We start from the raw sequence: 26,604 nt of genomic DNA on the forward strand, positions 1-26,604 counted from the left end.
CAGATCGATACTGAAAGTGTTGCAGTTAATGGAGGGAGGATATTGCTCCGCATGTATATTAAGAGTCGGACGGAGCACTTTAATGCATCAAAAATATGTTTGGAAAACCTCACACTGCCATTAAGAGCATCGTTTCAGCATTATTTAACCTTTTAAAAGCCTCTTCCTCCCTCACGCAGACAGTTATCCTCCATCGTATTAGCTTAGGTTTTCGTCAGATGAGGACTCAAATTTCACATTCTCTTAAATCTCTTATTAATTCAAACACCGCTGCTTCAGTCACGTCCCTCTTGGCCAAAATGTGAAGTTTAGTTAACAAGTCATCTGCTAATGTTGGCACCATCATGGAGTAATGGGGAATGAAAAGGAGTGAGAGGATCGGGGCCGACAGGGAGTCGGCAGGGCGGCGACCCTTCTGCACATACTGTAACTCCTTTACAGGCTCCTTCCTGGAGATTGCACAGGGAGACTGGGGTCTTGCATAAGGATGCTTCTTCTTCTCCTCCTCCTCCTCGTCCTCCTCACACCTACCTGGTTACGACAAGAATAATCAGATAAGAGCCTCTGCGGGGGCTGAAAAAGGTGCCCACATCGTCCATGTTTTATTTAACAACTGTTGCTTTTAAAGTCTGCAGCAAACTTCTTCCCTCCTGTCTTTTTAATGGCTCCTACAGTTCTCCAGCTTCATCGTCACTGAGCAATAATACACTCTTCTATCTCCTCGGTCCTCAGACTGCAGATGCACACGATTGGATGAAGCAGGCAGAGTCGATGCCTCGGTTAGGCTGCGGAGCACACGTCATGTAACAGTAGCAGATGTTTACAGATGTGGTCCTGGGCTGTTGTTGTGGAACATCTCTTTAGCTCTTTCAGTCATGTCTTTCTCTCCATTATAAAAACAGAGAAAAAAACCTCTCCTGAAAACAAAGGAACCATTACAAAATGGAAGCTGTAAGATGGTTCGACAGTGAGTACAGAGGACTGCTGCCTGTTGTTGTAGGCGTTGCTAGGCTGCGTCTTTGTCACTTCAAAAATAGTATTTCACTGGAAAACAAATTAGATGTTTACATGACATTATACAGTATATCCTGCGTCTGTTATATGGCTTGCTAGAATTACATATATTTAGATTTCCAATAAAAAAAGATTATTACATCTTAATAATGGCTTTATTGTGAATTAATAAACATTAATTAATGAATTAAGCTGTCAGTTAGGACTTATACATTATTTGATTAAAGGGGCCTCATTAAGAAGTAAGAAGAAAGATGTATTCATCACAAATCACATTACATTTTTTTTAACATTTTTAATTAAGTGCTATAAGTAGTTTAAACTAGCGTCCATACCTCAAATGAAGAAAAAAAAAGAGTGAATCTGAGCCCTCCAACAGAACTAAAATCACACTCCAATCATCATTTTTGCTAATGGCTTAATAACCGACAGGTTTTGGCTGCTTGTGGAAAACTGACATCCAGTAGCTGTGAAAACTTGCGTCCCCAAGCGACTGTCCGTCAGACCTGCGGGTCATATTCTCTGGCATGAACCGCAGGTTCACATGTCATTAAAGTAAACTTTTAATGTTCAGTTTGTTTGTCCTTGCACATGTTTTAGCTCAGTAATTGACTTGTGCGCTTCCATTCACTGCGTTCCATCTCTCAGCACTCTTTAACGCCATTGTTGTTGTTTTTTTGTATATGGTGTATTAGTAATTTCATCTAATCCATAAGTGTATGAAAAGAGTGAATGTTTGAACAGCTTGCCATGAAGCAGAGTAAAAAAGATGAAAAATATGCTCTTCTCTTTATGCAAATAACAAAATGCAGCTAAGCCTTCATCTGAGTGAACTGACAGCTTGATATACTCAGCAGGGCATTTCATAAGAATCTCACACATCAAGGACTACTGCTATTGAACGATTGCAATGTATTCATTTAGCAAGGCAAAGACTTAAGTGTAGTGAGGGCGGCAACTCTCCATGTGAGGAAATAGGTTTTAGATTTAACCTCTTTTGGTAATTGTCAAATTTACAGTTTTGTTTGAGTGTCATAATGTCAAAGACATAACGCTAAGAAACACTGATGAATAATTAGGCGCTTCAGAACCTTTTGATAAACTTTGTATGCATCAAAGAGCCTGTCTCCTTTGACAGTTTCACAAAAAGAAATTTAAGTGAGGAAGAAAAGGAAAGTAAGGGAAACATAGCGGGCTTGTAGCAAATCATCAAAAGACGTACTTTTCCACCAGAAACATCCAAGGCTGAAGTGTGAACTTACAGAGAAGAGCTGTGACGGGACGATGAGGGACTGTTCATACAAACCTGCACAACTAAATCCTCTTACTCATGCTGGTATACTGTAAGAAGCACATGCACTGTACACGTGCACTGTAAGTGTGAGGCTACATCTACAGTACGTGAAACAGATTGCGTCATCCTTACTTGAGTTTTGAATAGGTCTGGGCAAAGTTGAAAAACTGTGACAGATTAATCGCATGATTCTTCTGCGATTAATTGCATTATGCGTGAAATTCAGTAATAAATGAAAAAAACGAATGTATTGCACACTTTTATTTTAAAGTAATGTTATCAGAACAATATAATAGGTGCTCTCTAACAACAGTAAAAACAGTAAAAACAACTCAGAAGCTGTCAAAGCATGTGAAGCAGCACCCGTTTCATGTTTTGCGATAAGGTACTTTTATTTTGAAGGCGAGAAACGTAGTAGAAACGGAAGTAGCATATTGCGCCGTATAGGCTAAAGCTCTGGTCAAACTGTAACTCTGAGATAACTGAGGTTACTGCGATGTCCAGTAGTCTCAGTGAGAGCAACAGTCACTTGTGTTTCCTCCTGACGACGGAGCGTCTGGAGGCTCACGCGCCGCCGATGCGCTGCATCAATGCTGTGTAACATAATGCAGTTAACGCTATGAATAAATAATTAACGCGTTAACGCATTTATAACGCGTTAACGTGCCAAGCGCTAGTTTTGATGTCATTTAATGCCGTCCATGTGGCATTCACTGGCCCGTCCCATTGGTGGCATTTTACGTTGAGCGGAATTAGTCCGTTTAGCCAAATTAGCCATTTTTTTTTAGGAATATTGTCTTTTTCGAATGGCAAACAAAACTCCGAAATGTATAAATCTGTATCCTGATCTTGTTCTTCCGTTTTACAGGGTTGTCATTTTTCTTATGAGTTGTGATAGCGTAATAATCAGGAGTACGACATTCACTGATCAACACTTAATGTCCTAACTAATGGATTCTAACGGAGACATGTCTGGAGACTTTACATCACAGATAGTAAGGTTGTGCTTTTTCCAGCAGCCCGGGTCAGGATATAGAGACCTGCTGGATGATACATTCCTGTGAAGCACCTCATGAATCCTTTATCAGTGTGTTTGAACATTGATCATATTGAGTATGAGCCCAAAGGCTGGATGCTGCTCTTAAAGTGAGACGAAAATCAAAATTACCACATCAGTGTGCTCCGAGACGATCCGTAAGAAAAAACGTTTAAAAAAAAAAAAGACCAATAATTATAATACGATTTAAAGATTCAGCACATGTACTCAAAACATGCTTTACTTCCTCTTCATCTCTTTTTTTTTTTTTTTTTTTGCAGCTCTAATATTAACATTTTGGAACAAATTGCCAGATTTTCAAAGGGTCTGTTGTACTATAACTGCTGTTGTATCTGGAAGCTGTAAGTAACTGCTGTTGTTGGATCTGAAATGTGGTTCATGCGAGTCTGCTGGTGGAGTGATAAACACCTACTCCAAATGACTCATCAGAAGGCAGCAGAGGTTTTATGGAAATATTCAAAAAGATCGAGTCAGATGCCCGAAGACCAGCGCTGCTTGTTGTGCATTGCCTTCTCGAAACGTTAGCAGCAGAATGTGTGCTATACACTGATGAAGATGGTACGACTTTAATACTGTGTGACTGGATGTGTGCGCTGAATCACATCATTACGCTGAAGGTTAACCAGGAATGGGAAGTCATTAGCACTGAGAGCAGCGTTGGGTTTCTCATATGAAAATATAACTGGTATTTGTAACTGAATGTAGTCTCCATTTATGGACGAATAGTGAGGTAATGGGGCTTTTTGGACCCGCAAAGGGTATTTTAAATCATGTTGTGGTTGTTCTGTATCTCTTTCTGGTTGTTTTACATCAAGTTGTGGTAGTTTTGTGTCTTTTTTCAGGTGGTTTCCATGTTTTTTGGTGGTAGTTTTGTGTCTCTCTGTGGTGGTTCTATGTCTCTGTGTGACCAATTTGTGTATATTTGTGGTTGTTTTTGTCTTTGTGGTTGGAATGTGTCTCTTTTGAACTTATTGTGCCTCTTTGTAGTTGTTCTATGTTTCTTTATAGTCATTGTGCATGTCTTTGTTTTGCACCTTGTGATCATTTTACATCTCTTGTCGTAGTTTTGTTTCTCTTTGTGGTTGTTCTGGGTCAATTTATAGATATTGTGTGTCTGTTTGTGGACGTTTTGTATTTCTTTGGGGTCGCCACTGTTCAGCAAAAGGTACAAAGGCATTAAATTGCATTACCACAAAAAGATGATGTGGCACCAACAAAAAGTTTTAAACTTGTGTTTGATTCCACAGGGTGGAGTTTCAGGGTGCTGCAAACTGATTTTATTATTGTACGGAAACCAGAGAGACACATATGTTACAATTGCTCAGGAACACTGCATAATAATCTGCAAAATGGTTCGCTGAAATAGGAAATCATGTCCAAGTCTCTATTGTTCTCCGTTAAGTATGAGATTGCTTCTGTTTCATGAGAATCTTTACTAAAATGCAACATAATGAGAACTAATTTCATCACTTTCTTATTTGTGTCTAGTCTGAACGATGGATGTAAATAGTAACGAGTACTTTACAGGATGTAGTATGTATCTAATTGATATCATATTTATGTTGTGACAAGGAACATGTTAATTGTAATTTCTTCCACGAGTTGCAGTGCCAACATTTGGAACTATTTGCTGCTCTTTGTTCACAGATTGATTTAGGATTTGTCACTATTGCTATCTATTTGGTGGAAATAAAAGCTGTTGACATATTCCAGGTTGGGCACAGTGGTAGCTTTTGTCTAAACAGGTGCAATGATTTATTCTGCCTTCCCTTCTCTCTGCGGTGCTCCTGCATGGAGACTCTCCCACTGTGACTGTTTAATTAGTCACCAATGTCTGTGTCAGTGTTTCAGCACCGAGCCGCTCGACTCCCTCGGTGACAAACTGTTGCCAAAGAAACACATCCGCAGCGGGCACAGATCCACTGATGCCAAGGGGCGGCTTGAAGAGTTCAGGGGGTGATTGAATTGTTTACAGTTCTGCACTCTTTTTTTTCAGTTTTCTGTGGGGAAATATAGCATCATTTATGTCTGGTCGGCTTTTCCTTTGGCATAAATCTGGAATGACTAATGGTACACAGTGGCTCCTTGACTCCAAACGACACAGTGAATATCAAAAGGATTGATCAAAGACTTTATTAGCTGCACCTCTCCAAAATAACACCCTTACTAAGATTTCTTTGTACTATGTGTGTATAAGTAATCTGACATTTCCAGGCTCGGTTCCTTCTTTGTTTTCCTTCAGTGTTTTTAGTTTGGGCTGACATGTTTTTTTCTTCAGTCCACCAAAACCCGGGAGATGCTTGTAGCTCAGTTTATTCCCACTGGCAGATTGTATCTTCACAGGATCTCAAGTTTACCGTTGATGCAACGCCAACATATAGAGACGATGAAACACAAAGTAATTGCATTGATTACAGAGTTCAGAATGGGAAATGATGGCTATTTTATTTTTGGCCCCACACTTATGGCATGATTGCTCATTTGGGGATTGCTCACTTGAACGTGCAAGCTTTGACTGCGGAAAAAATGTTAATGAATTTGACACAGATTAAGTCGATGATCATGAAATTTGCAGCACCCACTACGCCAGGATGCCCGGTCTCCACAGTTTAGAGCTGAGCGGGACATTGTAGAGAACCGGCTCAGACACTTCAAGCTGCAGATCTGCTGCCTCCAGTGCCACCCAGAGGTCTCTCTGTTGCTGCAACTCTGTCACACTTTGATTATACTTCTCTAACCTTGGCACTCCTCTTCAAACACGGCCGTGGTGTTTGTCTACTTTCGGCTCTGAAGAGTTTTTATTTTTTCTGCTCGGATCTGAGTACATGCCCCCTCCTCTTCTTCCCTGTTCCCCGTTTTTTTTTTCTCTCCTCCCCTTCATGTGGCTGTCATGTCGACCTTGATTGTGAGAAGCAATCACGCCTGATTATCGAGGCACTACCAAGTGCCTCCGTGGCCGACTTCTAAAGAAGGATAAACGTGGAGATTCAATAATTTCCAAAATTGGTGATCTTGTTAGCATCATTAATCTTCAATTGTCAACTCACTTTTCTCCCCACTTGCTTCCCTCCCTTTGTCTCTCTTTCTCCCTCAGGTCTACATCCCCTGCAGAACAGCTATTGTCCTGGCCAACGAGGAGATAGATTACTGTTATTAGAGGATGATTGTCTCCACAGAGACCAGGATCGAGAATGGATTCCAACCTCAAACTGAGTGTTAACAATCACCTTCATCTAAAAGTGTCAACCTTGCACAACACCCAAACCCACTTTTTGTGTTTGAGTCTTTTTCTAAATGGGGAGAGAAAGTGTTTTGAGCTTTTGTGCTTTCAAACTCCATCTGCAACCATAGATGCTATGTAACCCCATTTACTACAGATTGGTCCATTTGGGAAGCGTCCAACCTAACCAGCAGCTAGATGCTAAAACTTAAAACCCTGCCGAGTCCTTCCACCACCAGCCAGCAGCCATTTATAGGCTCTGTTGAATTTGGCCTGCCATCTGAAACACATGACCGGCGACTGTGACAGAGGGGAGCAATTCATCAAGCTCTCAAACATGATGGGAACGCAGAGAAATTAAGAACATTTCCAAAATGTTGTGTGTTGATAAATGATTTACTTGGTTTAATTATTTTGTATTCGAACACAGATAAAAATGATGGAGATTTACTGTATTACGATTTACATTCAAATTCAAAACGTCCAGGTATTTAATCACATGGTGATCCATCTTTCCTAATTTACATTTTGGGACTCTATGCGTATAAAAAGAAATTGCAATTTGCACAAAGTAATAAGCTGCTTTGAATTATTATACTTTTAATGGGTATCTAAAACAGTTGTGTTGGAATGTTTAAATTAATGCAGCTATTGGGAGCATTTATGTGGTTATTTATGGCCCTGTTATTTAGCCAGTAATTTGCAGCTAAAGCAAAGTGATAACATCATCTAATTGGGATTGTTCACGGTGCGTTGCATAATGCACAAGTAACGTTTTTAGCTGAATTAGTTTTTTCTTCCACTTAACACAAAGTAAAGCATGGTGTTCTCCCACAGTAAGTCCCATTAGAGTAGTTTATGTCCTGTATTTCACTAAATTCTTCGTAGTCTTCTGAAATAAGTTGGGTGTGTGGGTTTTACAAGTGTGACTCACAACCCGACTTTAAGATGCCATGATTCATGTGCACCATGTTCATTAGATGCTGCAGCACTCCTCTGGGATTGTTGCGGAAAACCTAGACGGAGCCTAAATTCATGCAGAACGACATGTGCCTCTCCCAATTAGCACCGATGTTTGTGTCTTTTGTCCCAACACACTCGATGATTGAACATCTCGAAAAGAACAGCTGCAACCCTCATCCTGTGTTCCCCATCGCTGTTATGTGTGGAGATTATCGATGAACTAAAACTGATGATGGGTGTCTGTTTTTGTGACTGCTGAATTCCACCCTTAATGTCATTAAAATGGTCTTTCATACCAGAGGATTTTTCTTTTGAAATTATGTTTCGCAAAAAACTGTGATAATTGATCTGTCTCTAGCCTTTATGTGCTCTCTTTTTCCTTCTTCTGAAGGTCCCCTGTTGCCATATGAATCGATGTCTATTGGACAACTTTCAGCATTCGCCCCACGTTTTATCAAAGCAATATTGTTATAAGTGAAACAAGAGCTGATTTTGAGCATCCCAGATAAAAGCTAACGCTTTGATTCACTGCCATGGATACTGTGATTGTGTGATCCACACCTACTGCATTAGCACAGATTCTCAGCCATTTAAGCTGTGTATTGTAGCATATGGCAGGTTTTGATCTGCCTCCCCTGCAGCTGAAGGAAACCAATTCATATTCAGGACCATCCTCCTGTGTTTAGCCAAAAGTATCATGAACATGTCATTTCTTTTTGTGTTGCACTCAAAAATGCCTTTTTATACCCCTCGAAAAGCACGGAGTGGATCACTGCATAAATTTTTAGCAACGAGGTTGCGATTGATGTGGAGTGTTTAATCATCCCTCGTCTGACCCAATGTCATTGCCGTTTTACCACCGCCAACAGGAATTGTCTGCATTTGTTCTCAACACTAAAATTGATGTCTGATACGCAGTAACTATTGCCGCATATTTCTTTCATTATTACTAATGATAATAAATCAGTGCCTGTCGAGCCACAAGAAAAGTCGTGGATGAACTAGATGTGCAATCGGACTACTGATTCTGTCCCATCACACACAGCTGTGCGTATGTGAGTTGGAGAGTACTAGACCAGACTGTAATAAGGAAAGCCCTGAAGTGTTTGGGATGACAAAGGTAGGACTTTACCTTGTACTCAGCACTCCAGAACATAAAGTTTCAGTTTCCATTTGGTGACCAGGGAAGCTGTGAAATGTTGTTAGGGGACTATACCGAGCAGCCGCCTCAGTGGTTCCACTACCTGATGTAAGGGGGATGAAAGACGACTCATCAGACCATAATACTTCCATCTCCATTTCCGAGGCATCACCACTTCGCGCTGCTTTGTTCACTGCCAATGAAAAGCAGTTTGGGTAAGAATGCTGTGGTCTTTTAGGCTGCATTTCTTTTGTAGTGTTTAGATTTGTTTCTCTTTTTCCTTGACATTTTTCCTGGTTGCCACTTAGAACGGGTTTACGAGTTCCTGGACGACTCACTTGGTTTCGGAACAAGTTTTAAAGGGACAGGACATGTCTTGTGCAACTTTTCAGTTTCTTCACTGCCAAGTATCTAATAAAATACATACATACGCACCCCTCAAGAAAACCCTCTGGCCTTTTCCAAAAATGTCTCTCAGTAACTTTATTCATGTGCTGCCACAGGGGATGGCTCGTACACTATAACGCAGTTCAATCCAATTACAATGCAAATTTCTTCACAGTAGACAAAATAGCAGAAACACCCGAGTATATTGCAAAACCACCGCAAAATGTCTCAACTCACTTGAGTTAAATAAACACCTTTCTGAAACGGGTGCACTGAAACTGAACCGAAAGCTTCAGTTTTAGATGGTGCACTGATAGCTCCAGGTGGTTGAGTGCAACCCGTGGAGATATACCTGCCCTGAGATACCCAGGACATGTCTGATGTACTGCCTGTACCTGAAAAGACTTTATAAGTAACTCTGAAAGCACGGAGTACATTCTGTATTGTAACAGTTTGTCTGTTTGTATTTCTTATGGGCGCACAAGCATACAGATGCCTGGGGGGGGGAAGATCCTGGAGAATGCAGAATTGTCAAAGTCAGAATTGAGGCTCTGACATGCACAAAGAAGATGCTTTCAGGGGTTGACCCAGGTGACTGCACAAGTCAGGCGGGGATTTCACCATGCCGGCTGCTGCAGCTTTAATACAAAATGCCTGTGGTTGTGTCACATGAGCTTTCCAGGTAAACGCAGGCTTAGGTTGAGATAAAGAGAAAAGAAATTAGAAATGTAAAGTAAAAGGTTTTCTATGTGACATTCAGAGTGTAAATATAGCAGCAGACAACTATTTGCTAAGCTATAGTGGGGTAATATTCAAGCTTCTCTATGATGTGTTTGCTTAGCCAGACTGGCCACGTGTGCCTTCAAGTGCATGTTAATGCATGTACTATAGTTCAAAGTCTAGTTTAAAGCAATAAGATTCAAATGGCAAATGTCATTAAATGCCCTGATGAAAAAGGCTCTCCGCTGTAAGGTGGCTGATGTTTTCCCTTGCCGCGTGATATAACGGGGCATAAACAGCAGAGAAAACCAGTACCTTTTTTAAAAAAATAAATAAATTTCAACAGCATTTACCCCCAAGAGAATTCCTGCAAGTTAGGTTTGAGCATAAATGTTCGAGTTAAGCTTACTTCCACCCTTGCGTTCTCCATTCAACAATACATTATTAATGTTAAGAGCTATTGGAGAGGTACGTTTTTTTTTGTTCACATTCATTTTAGCACATTTAAGGGACCGAGGAAGGCTGTAACAGTGGTTACAGGCCGATTGTCCCGATCAGAAACATGCCGGAGGGATGACACACGTACTGCACATGCTCAGTTAGGCCCTTCCCTCGATCAAGAAGACAGACATAAATAATACTATAATATAAAAAGTATGAATAAAAAACAATATTGTGAAACAACACATTGTTCACAATACTATGTTCATTGAGAAAAATGCAAAACATATTTCTAACATGTAGCAACCATCCCTGATTGTGTCGCAGCATCCAGCATCTGACTTATTTAATTCATATTCATATGAAAGTTATGTCATCATCATCATCATATGTATGTTTGGAGAACCATCCCCAAATTCCCTCAAATTAAACATAACAGTGCTCGCTCTTTCCTCTCATAAATATGTGTAACGGTCAGGAAAAGAACATTTTCATTCTTGTGTATGAAGAGCGGCAGCCTGTGGTGCAGGGACGATTCCCTCCTGCAGGTTTGAATGCCTGGGGCACACAGTGGGGCATATACCCGATGCTTCTGTGAAAAGCTTGTATTTTTCTAGGATGGTAAAATACAATCCTCCATAACTTTAGCCTCATGTATACTCAAAGGCTTCCCTCCTTTGTTTGCACATGAAACCTTCAGATGGGACCAATCATAGGAGCCTTGAGAAGCAGAACATTGCAGTTGTAGTCCAATGTTGGGGTGGAACAAAAGTGCTTATGAGAAAATGATCATTTTTCAAAACTTGCATCACCAGACAGAGAGAATACAAGATGGAAACAATATTTGGACGTTCTTGGGTTGACACATGCTGTGCCTCTCATGCTTAACCATGACGATGGATTCAGAAAGTTCAGCATTCTTTTTTCTAAATAAAAGCCGGTGGTCATTCAGGGCAATTCTGAAGCTATTCACATAATCCGCATCATTTTATATTTAAAAAAAATATTCAAAACGTTGATAGAAGAAAAAAAGATGTGGAATTTAAAATGTTCAACGTTTTGAATATATTTCTTTTTTTTTAATATAAAATCATATAACACAAGAATATATTGATTCATAATGCCAATACAAGGTTGACATGAAACATGTTTTTTGTTTAGAAAAGTTGAAATTCAATCTACCGGGGTAAAGAAACCTGCAATGCCCAAACTATTTCTGGTGAGTGTGTTTCATCCAGATGGTAAGAAGGGTTATTGAGCATGTATTAATAATTTTTCTGGAAAAAGAATACTTCTCTCATAATGTAAAAGTTTCACCAGACATTAGAGCCACACACTGGGACTAGTTTTGTAGCATGCATGTATCCTTTTGACAGATGCTTCCAATGCAAAGAAAAAATCTCTATATTGAAAACATGAAGAAAAAAAAAAAGGTCTGTCGGTCTTCTCATTGGAGTCTTAGTATCAAACACTTTGGATAGATAAATCCCTATTCCTCCTGGTTTCGGCTGATTCAATTTGTTGCTTTTATTGCAAAGATATGACTCTAAAGGTCACTGGTGCCTTACTGGAGCGCACTGGCATCAGCGAGTTGGTTCTCTGCAGAAAGAAGCTCGTGCTGAAAGTCTTTTTCTCGTTGCAGTCAGTTGTTCATCTTTATGCAACGCCGCAGCGACTGTTTCCAATGGCGATCTCTAGGACCCAAAGTGCCATTTGTTTTCTTTTGTACAAGGTAATTAAACGCATTCTCCTGGTATCTCGAGTCTATTCAGTCCTCATTAAACAGTGTGAATGAAAACCATCAGTACTCCAGCTCTTGAGAACCAGAGCAGGAACTGCACTAATACAGAACCTTCAAATAGGTTCATGGGGGCGGGGAAAGAATTCAGCAGAAATGTACAGATACTGTATCTAAAAGGGAGCAAAATGCAGCGGTATCTGGTGTGGGGGAGCGTGCAAGTATTTCTCATGAAGTACTTCCTCCTCTGAGTCCCAGAGGAACTGCATTACCTCAGAATCACCTTAGAGCGCTGACTCCCATTTATCAAAGCAATCCACAATTGGTCCACAGGGTGAGCGCCAGTCAACCATAAATCTAGAAATGTCAAATAAGGCAGCGTCTACAGCACTTCTCCCACCAATTACGTCTTAGTGAGCTTTGATGCATGTAGTAGTTATTGTCAAAGCAAAGAAGGGAATCATGAAGCCGCCAATATCCACCTGATCTCAACAACCTCTGCAGCTATACACCTGCATGCAGCAGCGGCCTAAAAGGTACTGATGGGGGCGGAAGGAATTCCCGACTGCATGGAGCTTGGTCATAACTGGTGTGGTCTCCTTCTTTGCAGTCAGAAAAGGATCCCCTCCCATTAATAATCCCAAATCCTGGTGTAGATTTTGGGGCTATGTATTGAGAGTGAAGCTGAAATAAGAGGATCACGACATGGTACCCGCTCCGCAGCCACAGCAGGGGATTCAGAGAGTGGCGCGGAACTGCTCTGCTTCCCCCACTGAGACTTTTTTGCAACTTTTTGCACAAGCAATTTTCATAAATATCCTGCATTGACACTGGTTTGTATGCAACCATGCAAAGGGTGGACCAACGAGAACACATAACACATGTACACTAATATAGGGCTCAATTAAAGATGAAGATTAAAGATATTTTTTATTGTCATATATGCAAAGATAACAGTTACTCTGTACAATGAAACACTCATGTTACTCAGTCCTCCGAAACAGAATTACAATAAACGTAAGGTAAAAATTAGAATTAAGATAAAGAATACGAAAAATGACCATAAATGCTAATAGGATAGGAAAATATATAAAGTAAGGCACAAAAATATGGCGACTGTATTGCACAATCAGTTTCAAGACGTGTGTTGCCGTTTCTACTCGCCCCAAAGAGCCACAGGAAGGCTTGAGGGGGTTTTCGCTTGTGAAGAGCGCCCTCTGGTGGCTACTTGCGGTACTGGCAAAGGGGGAACAATTGAACCTCCCAGTCGTCGGCGTGCCAGGCCTCCGCGCACACGTTCGCGCGTGAGTCTCCGACAACATACCAGCAGCAGTGGGACGTGTCCGACTGATGACAGCGTTTCGACTCGCGCCAACTGAAGGAGGCAAAAGCTGTTTGGCGGCTTCTCAAAGAAGGTAGGAGGTTTTAAGTTGAGTACTTTAGTTCTTACTTGTAGGTCAAAGTTGTAGTTTTTTTTATGAGCAATGTTCCCATTTTTTCCGCTGAAGTTGTTTGTAAATAAAAAGAGGGTGCTTCAGCCACGCGTGTCCTGCAGTAGTAGATACGGAAGCGTTGGACATGGAGGGAGAGGTGGATCCATCCGGCTGATGCAATACAAAGAGCAGCTGCTGGACTCTACTGGTCTTCATTGTGGACCAGGGTACTTTAGAGCAAAGAGATTCACTGTAGTGATGCATAGTTTATAAAAGTGAATGTGTTTTGTGTGGCTGGCTGCAGTTTGAAGTAACATCGGTGACTGTGCGGAGGAGCATTGCCTTTTATAGCGAGTGCCGTTTCCAGCAGGAGTGCGCGTGCACATGCACGACATGTGAACACGCACTCCATGTAAATACATGGACATTACTGTGCTTATACCATCCGTTTTATGAACCTGATAACAATTATGACCTACAATGTGACTAGACAATGAATACTTTAATCAAATACATGTTTGAAAATGCATTTTGTTATACCACGTGAAGCTGTGCGCGTTTTATGACCTCCATGTGCGAGTGAAATGCTACCTATATCTTTTTGTTTACAATTTTAATTCAGGCCCACTGTAGCTCCATGATGGACTTGATTGTTTTTAAACATTTCTCTGTATTGAAAATAATTAGTTTAAAGAGTTAAAAGCAAACTAAATCAAATGAATGCTCATGAATATGTTAATTCAAATATAAAGCACGTCTCTGAGTCTACATGTTCCTCCTGTGCAACAATGTAAAAAGTAATGTTGACCTTTAGGTCGTTTCAGAAGGAGGACAACGGTATGTTCCATGAGTGATTCATTTGTGCTTCAGGGAGGTAATTGTTTGGGTTTAGTTTAGGTCCACAGTTTTTCCTCACGGTACTCGCTCATATACAAGTATACGTGTTCCTCTCTTATCCATACTGCCTGGAGAGAGGTCTTTTCTGTGTGACTAGAATGGAAAAGGTCAAGATCAAATCTGCTTCCTCTATCTTACTGGAAAAGACTGGAATAGATTGTGAAATAAACTAAGAAACACTTTATTTTAAGAAAATAGTGCCATAAAAAGCTGAACAAAATAAAACATATAAATCCTGTAAATTTTAGTCTGAAATTAAAGATCACAAAGGTCAATACTGCATCCAGTCAGTCCGAGAAGTCTAAACAACTTATTGTTTTGACTCTACTAAATACAAAACATGTGGAGTGAAGGCAGCTTATTGGACTGATACTCTCGAGGCAACGAGAGACTTTCATGGATTTAAATCTTTAGGCAGCGGCCATCCAGCCAAATAATTTGCTTTACTTCTGTCATTTAAATTTCTATGTTTTTGCTTATTTGTTTGTGGAGATTTTCAAGAACGGGAACCTCAACACACTTGCATAACATTGGTTATGGACACCTTAACCCTGGAAACATTGCCATGGCTTCAGAAACCAGGAGTACATTGGTTTATCAATATATTCTTTACATCAGTTTAACAGTTAAAGTTTACTTTCATTGAGACGATACAACACTTTGTGTGGATGTATCAGACATCTGTAATGAAGAATGCTTTTCTAGAAATGAATACACGATGAATAAACAATCTATTAGCTATTGTTCCTGCCAATTTAACATATTTCTTTAAAAAATACTATGGTGGAATGAAACCATTTGGAGCATTTTAAATACACAGTGATCACCTGCCAAAAAAAATGTGAACTTTCCGGTTGTGGGAGTTATTAGGAGCACAGTGCCAGCTAGTGGTCAGAAAGAGATCTAAGACTGTTGTAAATCATGCACACCTGAACTAGAGTCTGTAAAATACAAGTTGCACATGTTTTTAGATATGAATGGTGTTGCGTAGATTCTGCATTTTGTGTCTCTGACATTTCTGCATTAAGTCACAAACCATGAGGAGGTCAGGGAAAGAATTTGAACACAGAATCAGTGAAAACCTGCAAGGTCGTGTCAGCTAATGCCTAACAGAGAGGGGGGAGTGGTTTTAAACTAGTGTCTCCACCACATATGATCCTATCATTGGCTGTACTGTGTATACGTGGTTTACATTCAGTCATTAAACAGAAAGAAATGAAAATCTTCAGGCCTTAGTGATTATGTATCTGCTGCATCACAAAGGCGATCATTTTAGCTTCAAGCCTATTTTGTTGTGTGTTTTTGGCCACATCTTATTTTTCTTCTATTTTTTTTTTCCACAAGGGCAAGAAGTGCATGCGTGTGTGTGCATGTGCGTGTGTGTGTGCAAAGCTTTCCTTCCTGTCTGTCCTCCTCATGGCTGGCTCTTGTTGTAACATTCAGCTCTTGGTAGCTGTAATGCTCCAAGGTCAGTGTGGCCTTAGGTATGTCACTAAGGCCTAATTCCCTGGAAAGGAAAGTTTGTTTGGCTTGTGTAAGCGGTCTGTTTTATGATCGCTCTCACATGGCACTTTGTTTGCTCCATCCCCGGTTACACCACAAGGGCAGGTGGGCTTTTTGTAGTGCTGCTAAACACACTCCACGTGCCAAGGGAGACATCAGTGGTGTCTGAATTGGCTCTGTGCTGCCGCAGTCTTTCAAATTCATGCAGGGAAAATTGAAATTAAAGATACTCGGCAGCTTCTCTCAAATTCATGTGAGGAAAAAGGCCATGTTGCATACTTTAACCCTAAATAGTGTGTATTTCCATCATGCAGGTGGTTCTGCAGGTGTGTGCGTCACAAGTATGTAAGTCCAATATGTTAAGGCCTAACTGAAAGCAAATCAACTACACCAAATACACCAATACTAGATCGATGTCGATATCTGAGCCAATTGGTTTGAATTTGTGAAAATGTTATTGGGACTCAACTCTGTGCTTATAAACAATATCACAGCTAACATAAAAGACATTTAAAGCAGGTCAAATATTTAGCCTCATGCCAAATAGTGACGAGCATGTGACTGACTGCTGGCCCGTGCGTCACGAGCAGGTGTCGAGTTTGTCGATTGGCTGAGACGAGGGCAGGGTTCTGCCCTGCCTACCTTCCTTTTTTTAGCCCGGCCACTGCATGTCACATCTTGTCCACGCTAAAGTACGCCTCCGCTTTGAATGACGAACCTCGGGCTGCTCCCGCCTCTTTTTGTTCCACGCTGCGACGTAACAATTGTTCTCGCTCGCGCAGCACACAAGAGGACATAATATTACACGTCGGACACGCTAATGTGAGAAGTACACAGTTTACAGATGCACCTTTTTTCTCCCTTTGGGGTTTCCTCTTTAGCTTTAGGCTGGTGTACACTCGGCAGGGTTGTTTTGGCGTCTGCATGTTGGTTTAATCAGACGGTGAGCCCGATGGAATGTCTGGCTCAACATGTACAGGTCATCATAACCTAGACGGACAACACAAAAGGGGGTCGGCATCACAGCTGCTCTGTGTCTTTAGCCCGAGGGCCATGTGGAGAGTCCCTGTTCTATTTCTGGGCTGGACACCTGAATGGTTTGTGTGCTAAGAGGCGCGTCTGTGTCACGTGTGAAAGCAGCTCTTGTTAACGTATCTCTCTGCTCGATTCAGCTGGATATGACATCTAGAGCTCCACTCACTGGAGTAAGTGGTTGAGTGGATTTCTAAGCTGAGAGAAAAACAAATCAGTGTATAGTAGTGAAGACAGGAGATCTTGTGTTGTGAGTACTTGTGTGCATTGTTGGTCCGATTTACATCTGTCTCTGATGTTCCTTTTTTAGCAGATGCTTTGAAGTGTGATCTCAAATTGTCAGGATTATGCAATGTTTACAAAATATCACAATGTAATAGTTCACTAGATAATGTTGTTATGAACCGTCTCGCAACATCATGGCTGAGTTGACCTTATTCTGTTTTGTCATCGTATAATGAACGGTGAGATTTAAGATGTTACTGCTGAATTTGTGCATTAATATTGCATTATATTTTCACTCCAAAACATGGTTCACTTGCCTCGATTTGACATGTTGTTTTATTTGATGGGAAAAAGAAGTTGGCAGCCGATTTATTCCTCTTCTTCACCCACAGTGGGACCTGGCTGAGATGGAGTGTTACTGCTGCCTGCACTCTCACCTGGAACAATGTGTTGATATCAGATAACCATAACAGAATATTACAGAATAGTAGACAGAACGTAAACATATTAATGGATCATACTTTTCCTCTAGAATGCGTACTATTGTGCATCGAGGGCAAAAGTCTCAAAGTCAGACTTTGGCTCGGGGCCACCGCTTGTATTGTGATCTCATTGGACGGCCGCACAGACGGCGCAATACTTTTGAAAGTTAATTTATTTAATTTTACATTCGTAACATATTTTCGTCATGCATAACAAAAAAAGGCAACGAGCAGTTTCTGTACATTTTTATATTAGTTTTTAACAGTGCAAATATAGTTTTTTTTTTTTTAATTATCTCATTGAAACTGCAGGAACCCCACAAATGCAATCGCTGAATACATTTGTACTCTATTCTATTTCTTGCCAGACACCTGGCAGCGCTTCTGCTCACACAGCTGAGCCACATCGGCCCTGATCGAGGTCACACTGGAAACCCTGAGTACAGCTTCATGATGGGCATCACTCAGCCTGGACCTGTACTTGCATTTATTGAAGTTCATAGTCGAGAAAAGGTTTCTCACGCGCTTCCATAAAGGCACATTACCTGACTGATCACTTTTGTCAGCTCAGGGAAGCAGAAAGGCAATTCTCTCATAAATTGTCCAGTCATGTCTGGTTTTCCTTGTGCCTCTCTGAATTTAGCGTTTAGATCACTGTCCCATTGCAAGTCAATAAGTTCCATTTGTAACGTTCTCCGGACGCTCTTCACACTTGCTGAAAAGGGCTCAAACAGCTGTGGTAATGCCCAGCAGTCTGGTCCACAGTCAACCAGCTCGCTCAATCACCTCCTGAAATATTGGCTGTGGTGCGTCCGTGCATTGGATACAAACTCCACAATTGTTCCGTCACTTCAAATTGCTCATTAAATCACCCCTGATGAATATGGCTAGCTGAGCATTGTCGGTTTTGTCTGTGCTTTCGTCAATTGACGCAGAGTACGCAGTAAAAACCTGCTTTGGCGATTAACTCACTCACCACATAACTGGCCTCAACTGCAGCATCGTCTTCCTTCTTGGCATTATAAAAAAGACTTTGCTGCCTCGTGACTCTTTTTTCCTCTCGTCTCTAAACTTTGATGTGAAGTAGGGGGCCACAAAATATCGGGCCGCGAGTTTGAGCCCCATGATCCAGGGTGTGTCCAATCAGAAGCTCTGTTAGACCATTACAATATCCAATATTAGTAAGCAAATACATTCTTTAATTTGGTTTTTCAAAGCAGGTCCTTCAAACTGCTTGTTGTATAATCTGTGACTCATCCTGACATGAATAAAGTCACATTTTTGCAACAATGTCTGCAAGTTTGTTTATTACGTTGGGTTAACGCCAAGCTCACTTTATTTTTGTTCACACATATGCATATCTCTCCCATCACTATCAATATGTTTTCTCCTTTGTCTGATAAAATGCATAGTAATCTCAGAGCTCATGTCATTCCTGTCTTGTTTTTGTCGACAGGTGGATTATCTCCTGTCGAGTTATTGGTGCCGGCCGGGATGATTCTGGCAACATTAAAAGGCATTGGGAAGCAGCTCCTGCGGGTGAAGATCGTCGACTGTAACGCAGAGGACTCCCGTTTGTCTCGATGCCTCAACACCTTCGACCTGGTGGCCCTGGGCGTCGGCAGCACGCTGGGTGCCGGAGTCTACATCCTCGCCGGCGCCGTAGCCCGGGACAGCTCTGGACCTGCCATTGTCCTCTCCTTCCTCATAGCCGCCTTCGCTTCAGTCCTGGCCGGTCTGTGCTACGCCGAGTTCGGAGCCCGCGTCCCCAAAACTGGCTCGGCTTACCTCTACAGCTATGTGACCGTTGGGGAGCTGTGGGCCTTCATCACAGGCTGGAACCTCATCCTCTCTTACGTCATTGGTGAGACACGTTGAATGAGGAAGGAAAGCGTTAGCCGGATATTGTTCAGTGTACGTGAACACTTTCCTTCACACAGGAACTTCAAGTGTGGCCAGAGCATGGAGCGCGACCTTCGATGAGCTGATTGGAGGGCACATTGAGGGATTCTGCCGACGTTACATGACCATGAATGCCCCAGGCATCCTGGCAGAGTATCCGGACATATTTGCCGTATTCATAATAATCACTCTGACGGGTGAGGAGCCGCTCGGATACATCTCTGAGGAAAATGTTTCCTCTTGTTTTTCCTTTCGACATGATAGGCGTTCGTCTTACACATTGTCTTTTATTTAACTGCTTGCAGGCCTGCTTATATTTGGAGTGAAGGAGTCGGCCTTGGTAAATAAAGTGTTTACCTGCGTCAATGTGCTGGTGCTAGTGTTTATGATCATCTCCGGCTTGGTCAAAGGAAACCTAAAAAACTGGAATGTGAACCCTGAGGAAATCCTCAACGCCACCGGCAACTCCAGCCTCAAGTGGGTGACATGAAGAGCTTATTGCATAAAATGTTGTGTGCCTGATAATACAATATGGTGTGTTGTGCCTTTAAATAAGCAAATGCCTTTTATTTGTTTTACTTCCAGTATCTCTGAAACCCCACCATCTGCAGAAAGTCTCGGTGAAGGCGGCTTCATGCCGTTCGGCATTAGTGGAGTCTTCTCTGGCGCCGCCACCTGCTTTTATGCATTCATAGGCTTTGACTGCATTGCCACGACAGGTGAGGGGGAATACACTGCATTGATGAGCAACACTCATGACCCCGATGCACTCACATCTCCAGCTATGTTTCCCTCCCCAGGAGAAGAAGTGAAGAATCCTCAGAGGGCCATTCCCGTCGGGATTGTGGCCTCGCTCCTTATTTGCTTAGTGGCGTACTTTGGTGTGTCCGCGGCCCTCACTCTGATGATGCCCTACTACCTGCTGGATGAGAACAGCCCTCTGCCAGTGGCCTTTAAGTATGTCGGCTGGGAGGAAGCCACTTACGCAGTGGCCATTGGATCTTTATGTGCCTTGTCGACCAGGTAAGAGGCTTTCCCAGTACCTCTCTGAAAAGTTGTAGTTTTCTTTTAAGAATTTATTAGTTCATGTCTAGTATATTCTATTTTCTTTAATTCAGTACATGAGGAGATGTAGTTGTTGTGTTTTATTTATTTGGAGCTGAAATGTTTTTTTGTAATTTAATTCATTTTTTTAACGGACATTAGTTTTGGGAAATATTAATGCTATAACAAACCTTGCGGCAGCAGTGCTCTCTTTTAATTTCTAACCGTGCGCATTCACTTGCACGGCATGCTTTTTTTCTCTCTCCCATACTAGTTTACTAGGCTCCATGTTCCCGATGCCCAGAGTGATCTGGGCCATGGCAGAAGATGGCCTGCTGTTCAAATGCTTGGCCAAAATCAGCCCACGAACCAAAACCCCTCTAACAGCCACAGTAACATCGGGTGTTGTGGCAGGTGAGGTCATGACCTAAACCTACTAACTGCCTGCCGGTCCCCATCATCCTAAAACCGGACAAGACGCACTTTGAACACAAGGCCTCAACACAAGCACTCGGACAAAAACGAAGATGACGATACAGCACAAATGCCCTGTAAATGTAATGTTTCTTCTATTATTGCCATATGCAAAGCTGGCACAGGAACAGTACTGCTGTTCATCGGGATGTCTGGCTGAGAATGGCTGCAGTTGAGGCCCTGTGTGAAACCTGACTTCCCAAACGTATTCCTTAAGTAAAAGAAATCTCTGCCTCCTCCTCCTTCTTCCTTGGCTTAGTCTCCTTGGCTCCATGTTTCCACTGCCACGCATTATCTTTGCAATGGCTCGCGATGGTCTGCTCTTCTCGTTTTTGGCGCGTGTCAGCGAGAGGAAGACGCCCAACTTCTCCACTTTGGTGTCAGGGCTTATGGCTGGTAGGTTGCTGACATGAGGCCCGAGGCAACAGTGCCCTCTTGGGGAAGAAGGATGTTGGCTCTAATCACATGAGGTTGTATTTAAATGGAGCTCAACAGCAATAGTTTGAAAATGTGTATGAATTATGTAACAAATACAATATCTGCATTATATTGTGCATTTACATTGCTTTTTACTTTTAGGATTAGGTTGAAGAAATCTCTAATCTTGACGTTGTGTGTTTTTCTCCAGCTGTGATGGCGTTCCTGTTTGACTTGAAGGACCTGGTTGACCTCATGTCCATTGGTACTTTGCTGGCCTATACTTTGGTGGCTGCCTGTGTGATGGTCCTCAGGTACACTTCATCTCTCTCAGTTGACATGCATCCAGTCTAAGCATGTCAGAGCGTTAGGGAATTACCAGGCTGAAGCTCTACATATTTGATCAACCTCTCACTGGTAAAGGAATCCCCAGTCAGGGGCTCGGTCACGCCAGATGTGTGTCGAAGTGTTCAAATGGGCATGATACGAGATTGGGAGCATTTGTGTTGTTGCCTCTCAACAGCTATCAACGTGGCAACAGCTGAGCTGGTGGCTGACAGCTAACAAAACAAACTCTGGCAACAGTGCTGATTAAACTAACAGGGTTTAACTGGGGGGGAGGGGCATTATCAGCTGTAACCGTTAGCTAGCCACTGAGACACACTCGCATGCACTAACATGCACTAAAAGCATGCACGCACAACCAGCAGGTCAACAAAGCAAGGTCAAGCTTCGTTAACAACACACACAGACGACAGAGCGACTTTATTCTCTGCTTAGGTATTCATTACTCTACTTTATATTCACACGGCAAATGGCGGTTTGATGCCACATTAATGGTCTGAACCCCGTGCAATGCACCGCAAAGAGCCTCACAGCTTTAGTTTCCATTTGATCAAAATACAAAATAATACTTTTTAATGAGTTCGAAGATTATAATTTGCAGTCGCCGACCTTGCTAAACCTACTGACCGCCAGTTTTACCGACTTTAATGTATCAAATGCCTTTTTGATTACAGTCATGAATAATTCTTTGTAAGCATACCCCTCATAATGAAGGGGATGTAGTGTAGTCTTAAACTTTGGTAGGATTTTCTAAAATGTCCTCATCCTTTAGTGAACAGCAGTTGTGGGAGTACAGTAGTTTCTCAGGGTCTGACCATCTGTTTTTCCATCTGAAGGTACCAGCCCCAGCAGCCCAGCGTGGCCTACGAGATGGCCAACACTCAGGACGAACCTGAAATGGCTTTTAACGAGGGCAACGTCGACATACTGCCACAACCAAACGATGGCTTCACCTTCAGGAATTTACTTTTCCCTTCAAACACGGAACCGTCCCCTCTGTCCGGGTTTGCCGTCAACATTTGCACCTGCATCCTCGGTGAGACGCGCACAAAGCCCAGGGAAAATCAGATGATAGCGGTGGAATAATTTACTGCGTCACTGATACGGCACATCATCTCATGCTTGTTTGCTTCCCTCCAGGTGTTCTGGTGTGCGTCTTCAGCATCGTGGCTGTCCATGGACATCTGGCCGTCTGGTCGGTGTCTGTACTCGGCATTCTCATGGCGGCCTGTCTGCTTGTCACCTTCATCGTGTGGAGGCAGCCGCAGAGCAAGACCAAGCTGGCCTTCAAGGTAGAAGGCTTTCTCACTCCATTTCATACACCATACTTCTGTTTACTAGAAGGTTTCATGAAAAAAAAGCCTTCTTCAGCAGCAAGTTGTACCAGATAGTGAACAGAGCAAACGTCACCAAACAAACCGTGAAAAGCAGACGAGAGCATTTGCTCTTTAGACAGTTGCTTCCAACCCACACATCTCTACACATCTCTAAACCAAACAAATGCAAATAGTGTGTACTTCACATTATTGCCGGTCATCTTTTTCTTCATATTATTATTATTATTATATTTGAGGTTGTAATGTTACATGCACACACTTTCTTCCCACAGGTTCCCCTGCTGCCCTTTGTCCCAGTCTTCAGTATGTTCATCAACGTCTATCTCATGATGCAGCTCGACAAAGGGACCTGGATGCGCTTTGCCATCTGGATGGTTTTAGGTATTTTGGAATTTGGGCCTCACAACGCCAAATATGATCTCTTGCTGTGCTTGTTTTGAAAATGAATTAATATCTTTGGCACAATGTTTCTTCACCATTTGTAGGTTTCCTCATCTACTTTGGCTATGGTATTCGCAACAGTGCAGAGGCGTCGGTGACCGGGTCCAACATCTACACACCCGCCTGCACAATTAAGGGCGAGCCCATGGCCACAGAGAAGGAAGCGTTTCTACACAACACACAAACTGCCACGGGAGACTATGAGGACGATTGCTGAGGAAATGGGAGGTTCACTATTTTGTATGTCTCACTCTCTGTCTGTTCTGTTAAATGGCTGCGAATCCACTTTTATGTGCCCTTCCAAACATTATTTCCTTATTGCAGCCAAACATTTTTATGAAAGTGAAAATACTAATTAGATGCGAATACAAAGTAAAACATCTGAGAACTAATATGTTTTTTTTCGCTGAAAAGTATTTATTGTATGTTTTGCACTTTGTTATTTCGCTGAACACAACTAATTAATTATGTGGCACTAAATCAACCAAAGACATGAAGAAGTATGTTTACACAGTTTTGAGACATCACATATATCAATCAAACCCATCAAAACTGTATTTTGGTTCCTTAATCTACAGTAAATCAGAATAATCAGCCCCATTCTTGATTTTCTTCTGTCATAACACATTTGAACTTTTTTTTTGCTCGTCTAGCTTGAAATCGCTCAACATTTTCATGTGTTGACTGTTTACAGAAAATACATTATGAATTACAAAAGAGTTCTCAATTCAAATTAATGAGGCTTATTTTTTATTTCTCCGTTATGTTTTAAGGCAAATATGTATGCGTTTGGCAGATTTTTCTGCCACATATTTGTTCCTCGTCGTGGTGCATAAGGAGGCACAGCGTCGGCTACTGTGTCAAAATCCCATGAGAGATAATTTGTTAACTCCACATCCCTTTATTTCACACTAATGAACTGCATAAGTAAAGAGCATCAGGGAGAAAATGGGCTGTTTCTATATAGTTAACGTAAATGCTTGTAGTTGGTGCATTTACCGACCACTGCACTGGAAATCGTCCAGTTTCACCAGAAATCTGACGCCGGAAACATTACTGTCTTTGACCACAGGGGCCGCCAAAATCAACACAAAGTTCAAGGGTCTTGTCAGAGCTTAATTTGAGAATCCGCAAGTAATTCTTTTCAAACTTAGCTGAGAATTTCACTGTTATCTTGAGTGCCTTTTTGTCTTGGGTAAAAAATGTAACCCCTACCTGTGTTTTATATTTAATGCATAACTCAGAGTAATTCATCATTATCTGGTTCCAGTACTTAGTGATCAGTATATCTCACTGTGACAGTTTCTTCTAGAGTTGAAAAATGTTTTCCTAACAGGATAAAACAATGTTGTCTCCTTCAGGGAACTTCATATTTTTAACCAGCCATAGAAAAAGAAAGCTGCTAATTGTGGAACGATTTATTAAATGCAACAGAGGATGTATTTTAAGTGCCTACTTCCCAAGGTAATGTTACAACTATGAGAGGTCTGATATGGTTCTATCAACAGCTTGAATTGTGAAAAATACATATATGTCTGTATATAATGTATACATTGGCCTTTGAAAAGCGTCTATTTATGATGTATGAGAGGAAATTCCATCTTAGTGCAGCATTTTTACTTTTTAGTTCACATACATCTGAACGGGCTGAAGTGTCAGCTGGTGATTTTGAACACCGTTCTGTTTCCATAAAGATAATCAGACTGTATATTCAGAAACACACTACACCAACAGGTATGTTTACCTCAACAGTAATGTATCTGAGAGTGCTTTTGTCATTCAGATGCTTTTTAATGATTATGATATGAAAGCTGATTGTCAGTGTGTGCAGATTCCCAGGGCCGCTAAAACCTGAACGCAACATTTTTGTGTGTTCACAAAAGATTGAAAATGCAACAAGGCGTCCGCTTTTTAAATGAACGCTATGACAATTTTCTTTTTTCCTTTTCTTTTTATGTGCCATTCAGAGGAACTATGGATGTTGCCAGAAGCCAAATTCTGTTAGAATTATTTTGATTTTGCATCCAAACAATGTTGCAATTCATTGACAGCGTTGCTTTAGATTTCTTAACGATGGAAATGGAATAGCGTGCAAGATTAAAATGCTACATAGCTTTGTATATACAAACACAGTGTGTTCAGTGTTGTCGAAAATGATTGTGCTACTGTAAATTACCGTTTTATGTCTGCAAAGCCTTCATTTGAACTGTTGTCTGAATCAGTGGGACATTATCACATATACATTCTGGTGTTCCAGTACCTAACATTTAATGTTGCAAGCATTATGTAAAGTAAAAAACTGTTAGAAACTGTGCAAGATGGTATATATTAGTTTTAAAGCACAACAACATCAGGAATCATTCACTACGGGAGGCTCAGCTCTCTTCATCTAAAGAAAATTGAATGTCCATGACACTGTTTTAAACATGCAAAAGGTTGTATGCTGCACAATATGTTTTGTTTGTGTGTGTTGATTTTTTAGTCCTGCTAAGTTATAAAGGTTTACAGCGCATCAGAGTGGTGAAGGTCAGTTGTTCAGCATGTGTCGATATTGGTTGTGGTTTGTATATTTAGTGCTGTAAATAAATTTTTCCCAAAAGTTAAACAGACTTTGTCTTTGTTATTCTTGTTAATTGTTTTATGGATATGTTTCAGTTTCTTTCCACTCTTTATGCATTCTGAATATTGTATAAATAATGACATTCTATTTTGTTTGAATTGACTAAAAACTTAAGATCACTTAGTAGCCAACTATTTATTTGATTATGTATAAATAATATGTATTATAATATCATCAAGGCTTTTATGTAAAGTTTTGCACTTGCAAAATCTACAATCCACTTTGTATCAATGACAAACACAAGACATGCACACACACCATTATTTTTCTTTTGTTCTTTCTTTCTTTTTTTGTTGTTGTCTGTCTCATGCATATTTCATTTTATGTTTGTAGTTTTGTAAAATATTATATAGGTGGAGGCTCTAAATACGCTCAGACGGCTTTTTGCCTCTTCCTGCACTATGATATCAATCTATATCTCTTGTGTTTTTTTATTGTTTGAATTGTGCTTGTGTTTTAGCTTGTTGTGTCGTCTCT

At 41.3% G+C, this 26,604-nt stretch overlaps 2 protein-coding genes across 3 annotated transcripts in view; both read left to right on the forward strand.

The window, feature by feature from the left end:
* gbe1b (glucan (1,4-alpha-), branching enzyme 1b) overlaps positions 1-9,119 on the forward strand; it is an 80,635-nt gene extending 71,516 nt beyond the window's left edge. The window contains exon 16 of the mRNA XM_068585552.1: positions 6,460-9,119. Coding sequence (XP_068441653.1) covers positions 6,460-6,522 — 63 coding nt within the window. The 3' untranslated portion in view covers positions 6,523-9,119. The remainder of the gene's footprint in view (positions 1-6,459) is intronic.
* A 4,191-nt stretch (positions 9,120-13,310) lies between these two features.
* Positions 13,311-26,106, forward strand: LOC137790560 (high affinity cationic amino acid transporter 1-like). 2 transcript variants are annotated; one of them, XM_068584913.1, is made up of 12 exons: positions 13,311-13,390; positions 19,004-19,411; positions 19,488-19,646; positions 19,755-19,926; positions 20,035-20,168; positions 20,250-20,472; positions 20,768-20,907; positions 21,596-21,698; positions 22,566-22,765; positions 22,870-23,021; positions 23,339-23,447; positions 23,552-26,106. In XM_068584913.1, exons 2-12 carry the CDS (start codon positions 19,042-19,044, stop codon positions 23,722-23,724), a joined length of 1,935 nt encoding a protein of 644 aa, XP_068441014.1. In that variant the 5' UTR covers positions 13,311-13,390; positions 19,004-19,041; the 3' UTR covers positions 23,725-26,106. The 2 variants fall into 2 exon arrangements, with proteins under 2 accessions (XP_068441014.1, XP_068441015.1); XM_068584914.1 differs by lacking the exon at positions 13,311-13,390 and adding an exon at positions 17,027-17,090.
* The last annotated feature ends 498 nt before the right edge of the window (positions 26,107-26,604 follow it).

The sequence above is a fragment of the Clinocottus analis genome, unplaced genomic scaffold, assembly GCF_023055335.1.
Source record: "Clinocottus analis isolate CAN_PGR_092001 unplaced genomic scaffold, fCliAna1.0.p SCAF_2, whole genome shotgun sequence".
Classification (NCBI taxonomy): Eukaryota; Metazoa; Chordata; class Actinopteri; order Perciformes; family Cottidae; genus Clinocottus; species Clinocottus analis.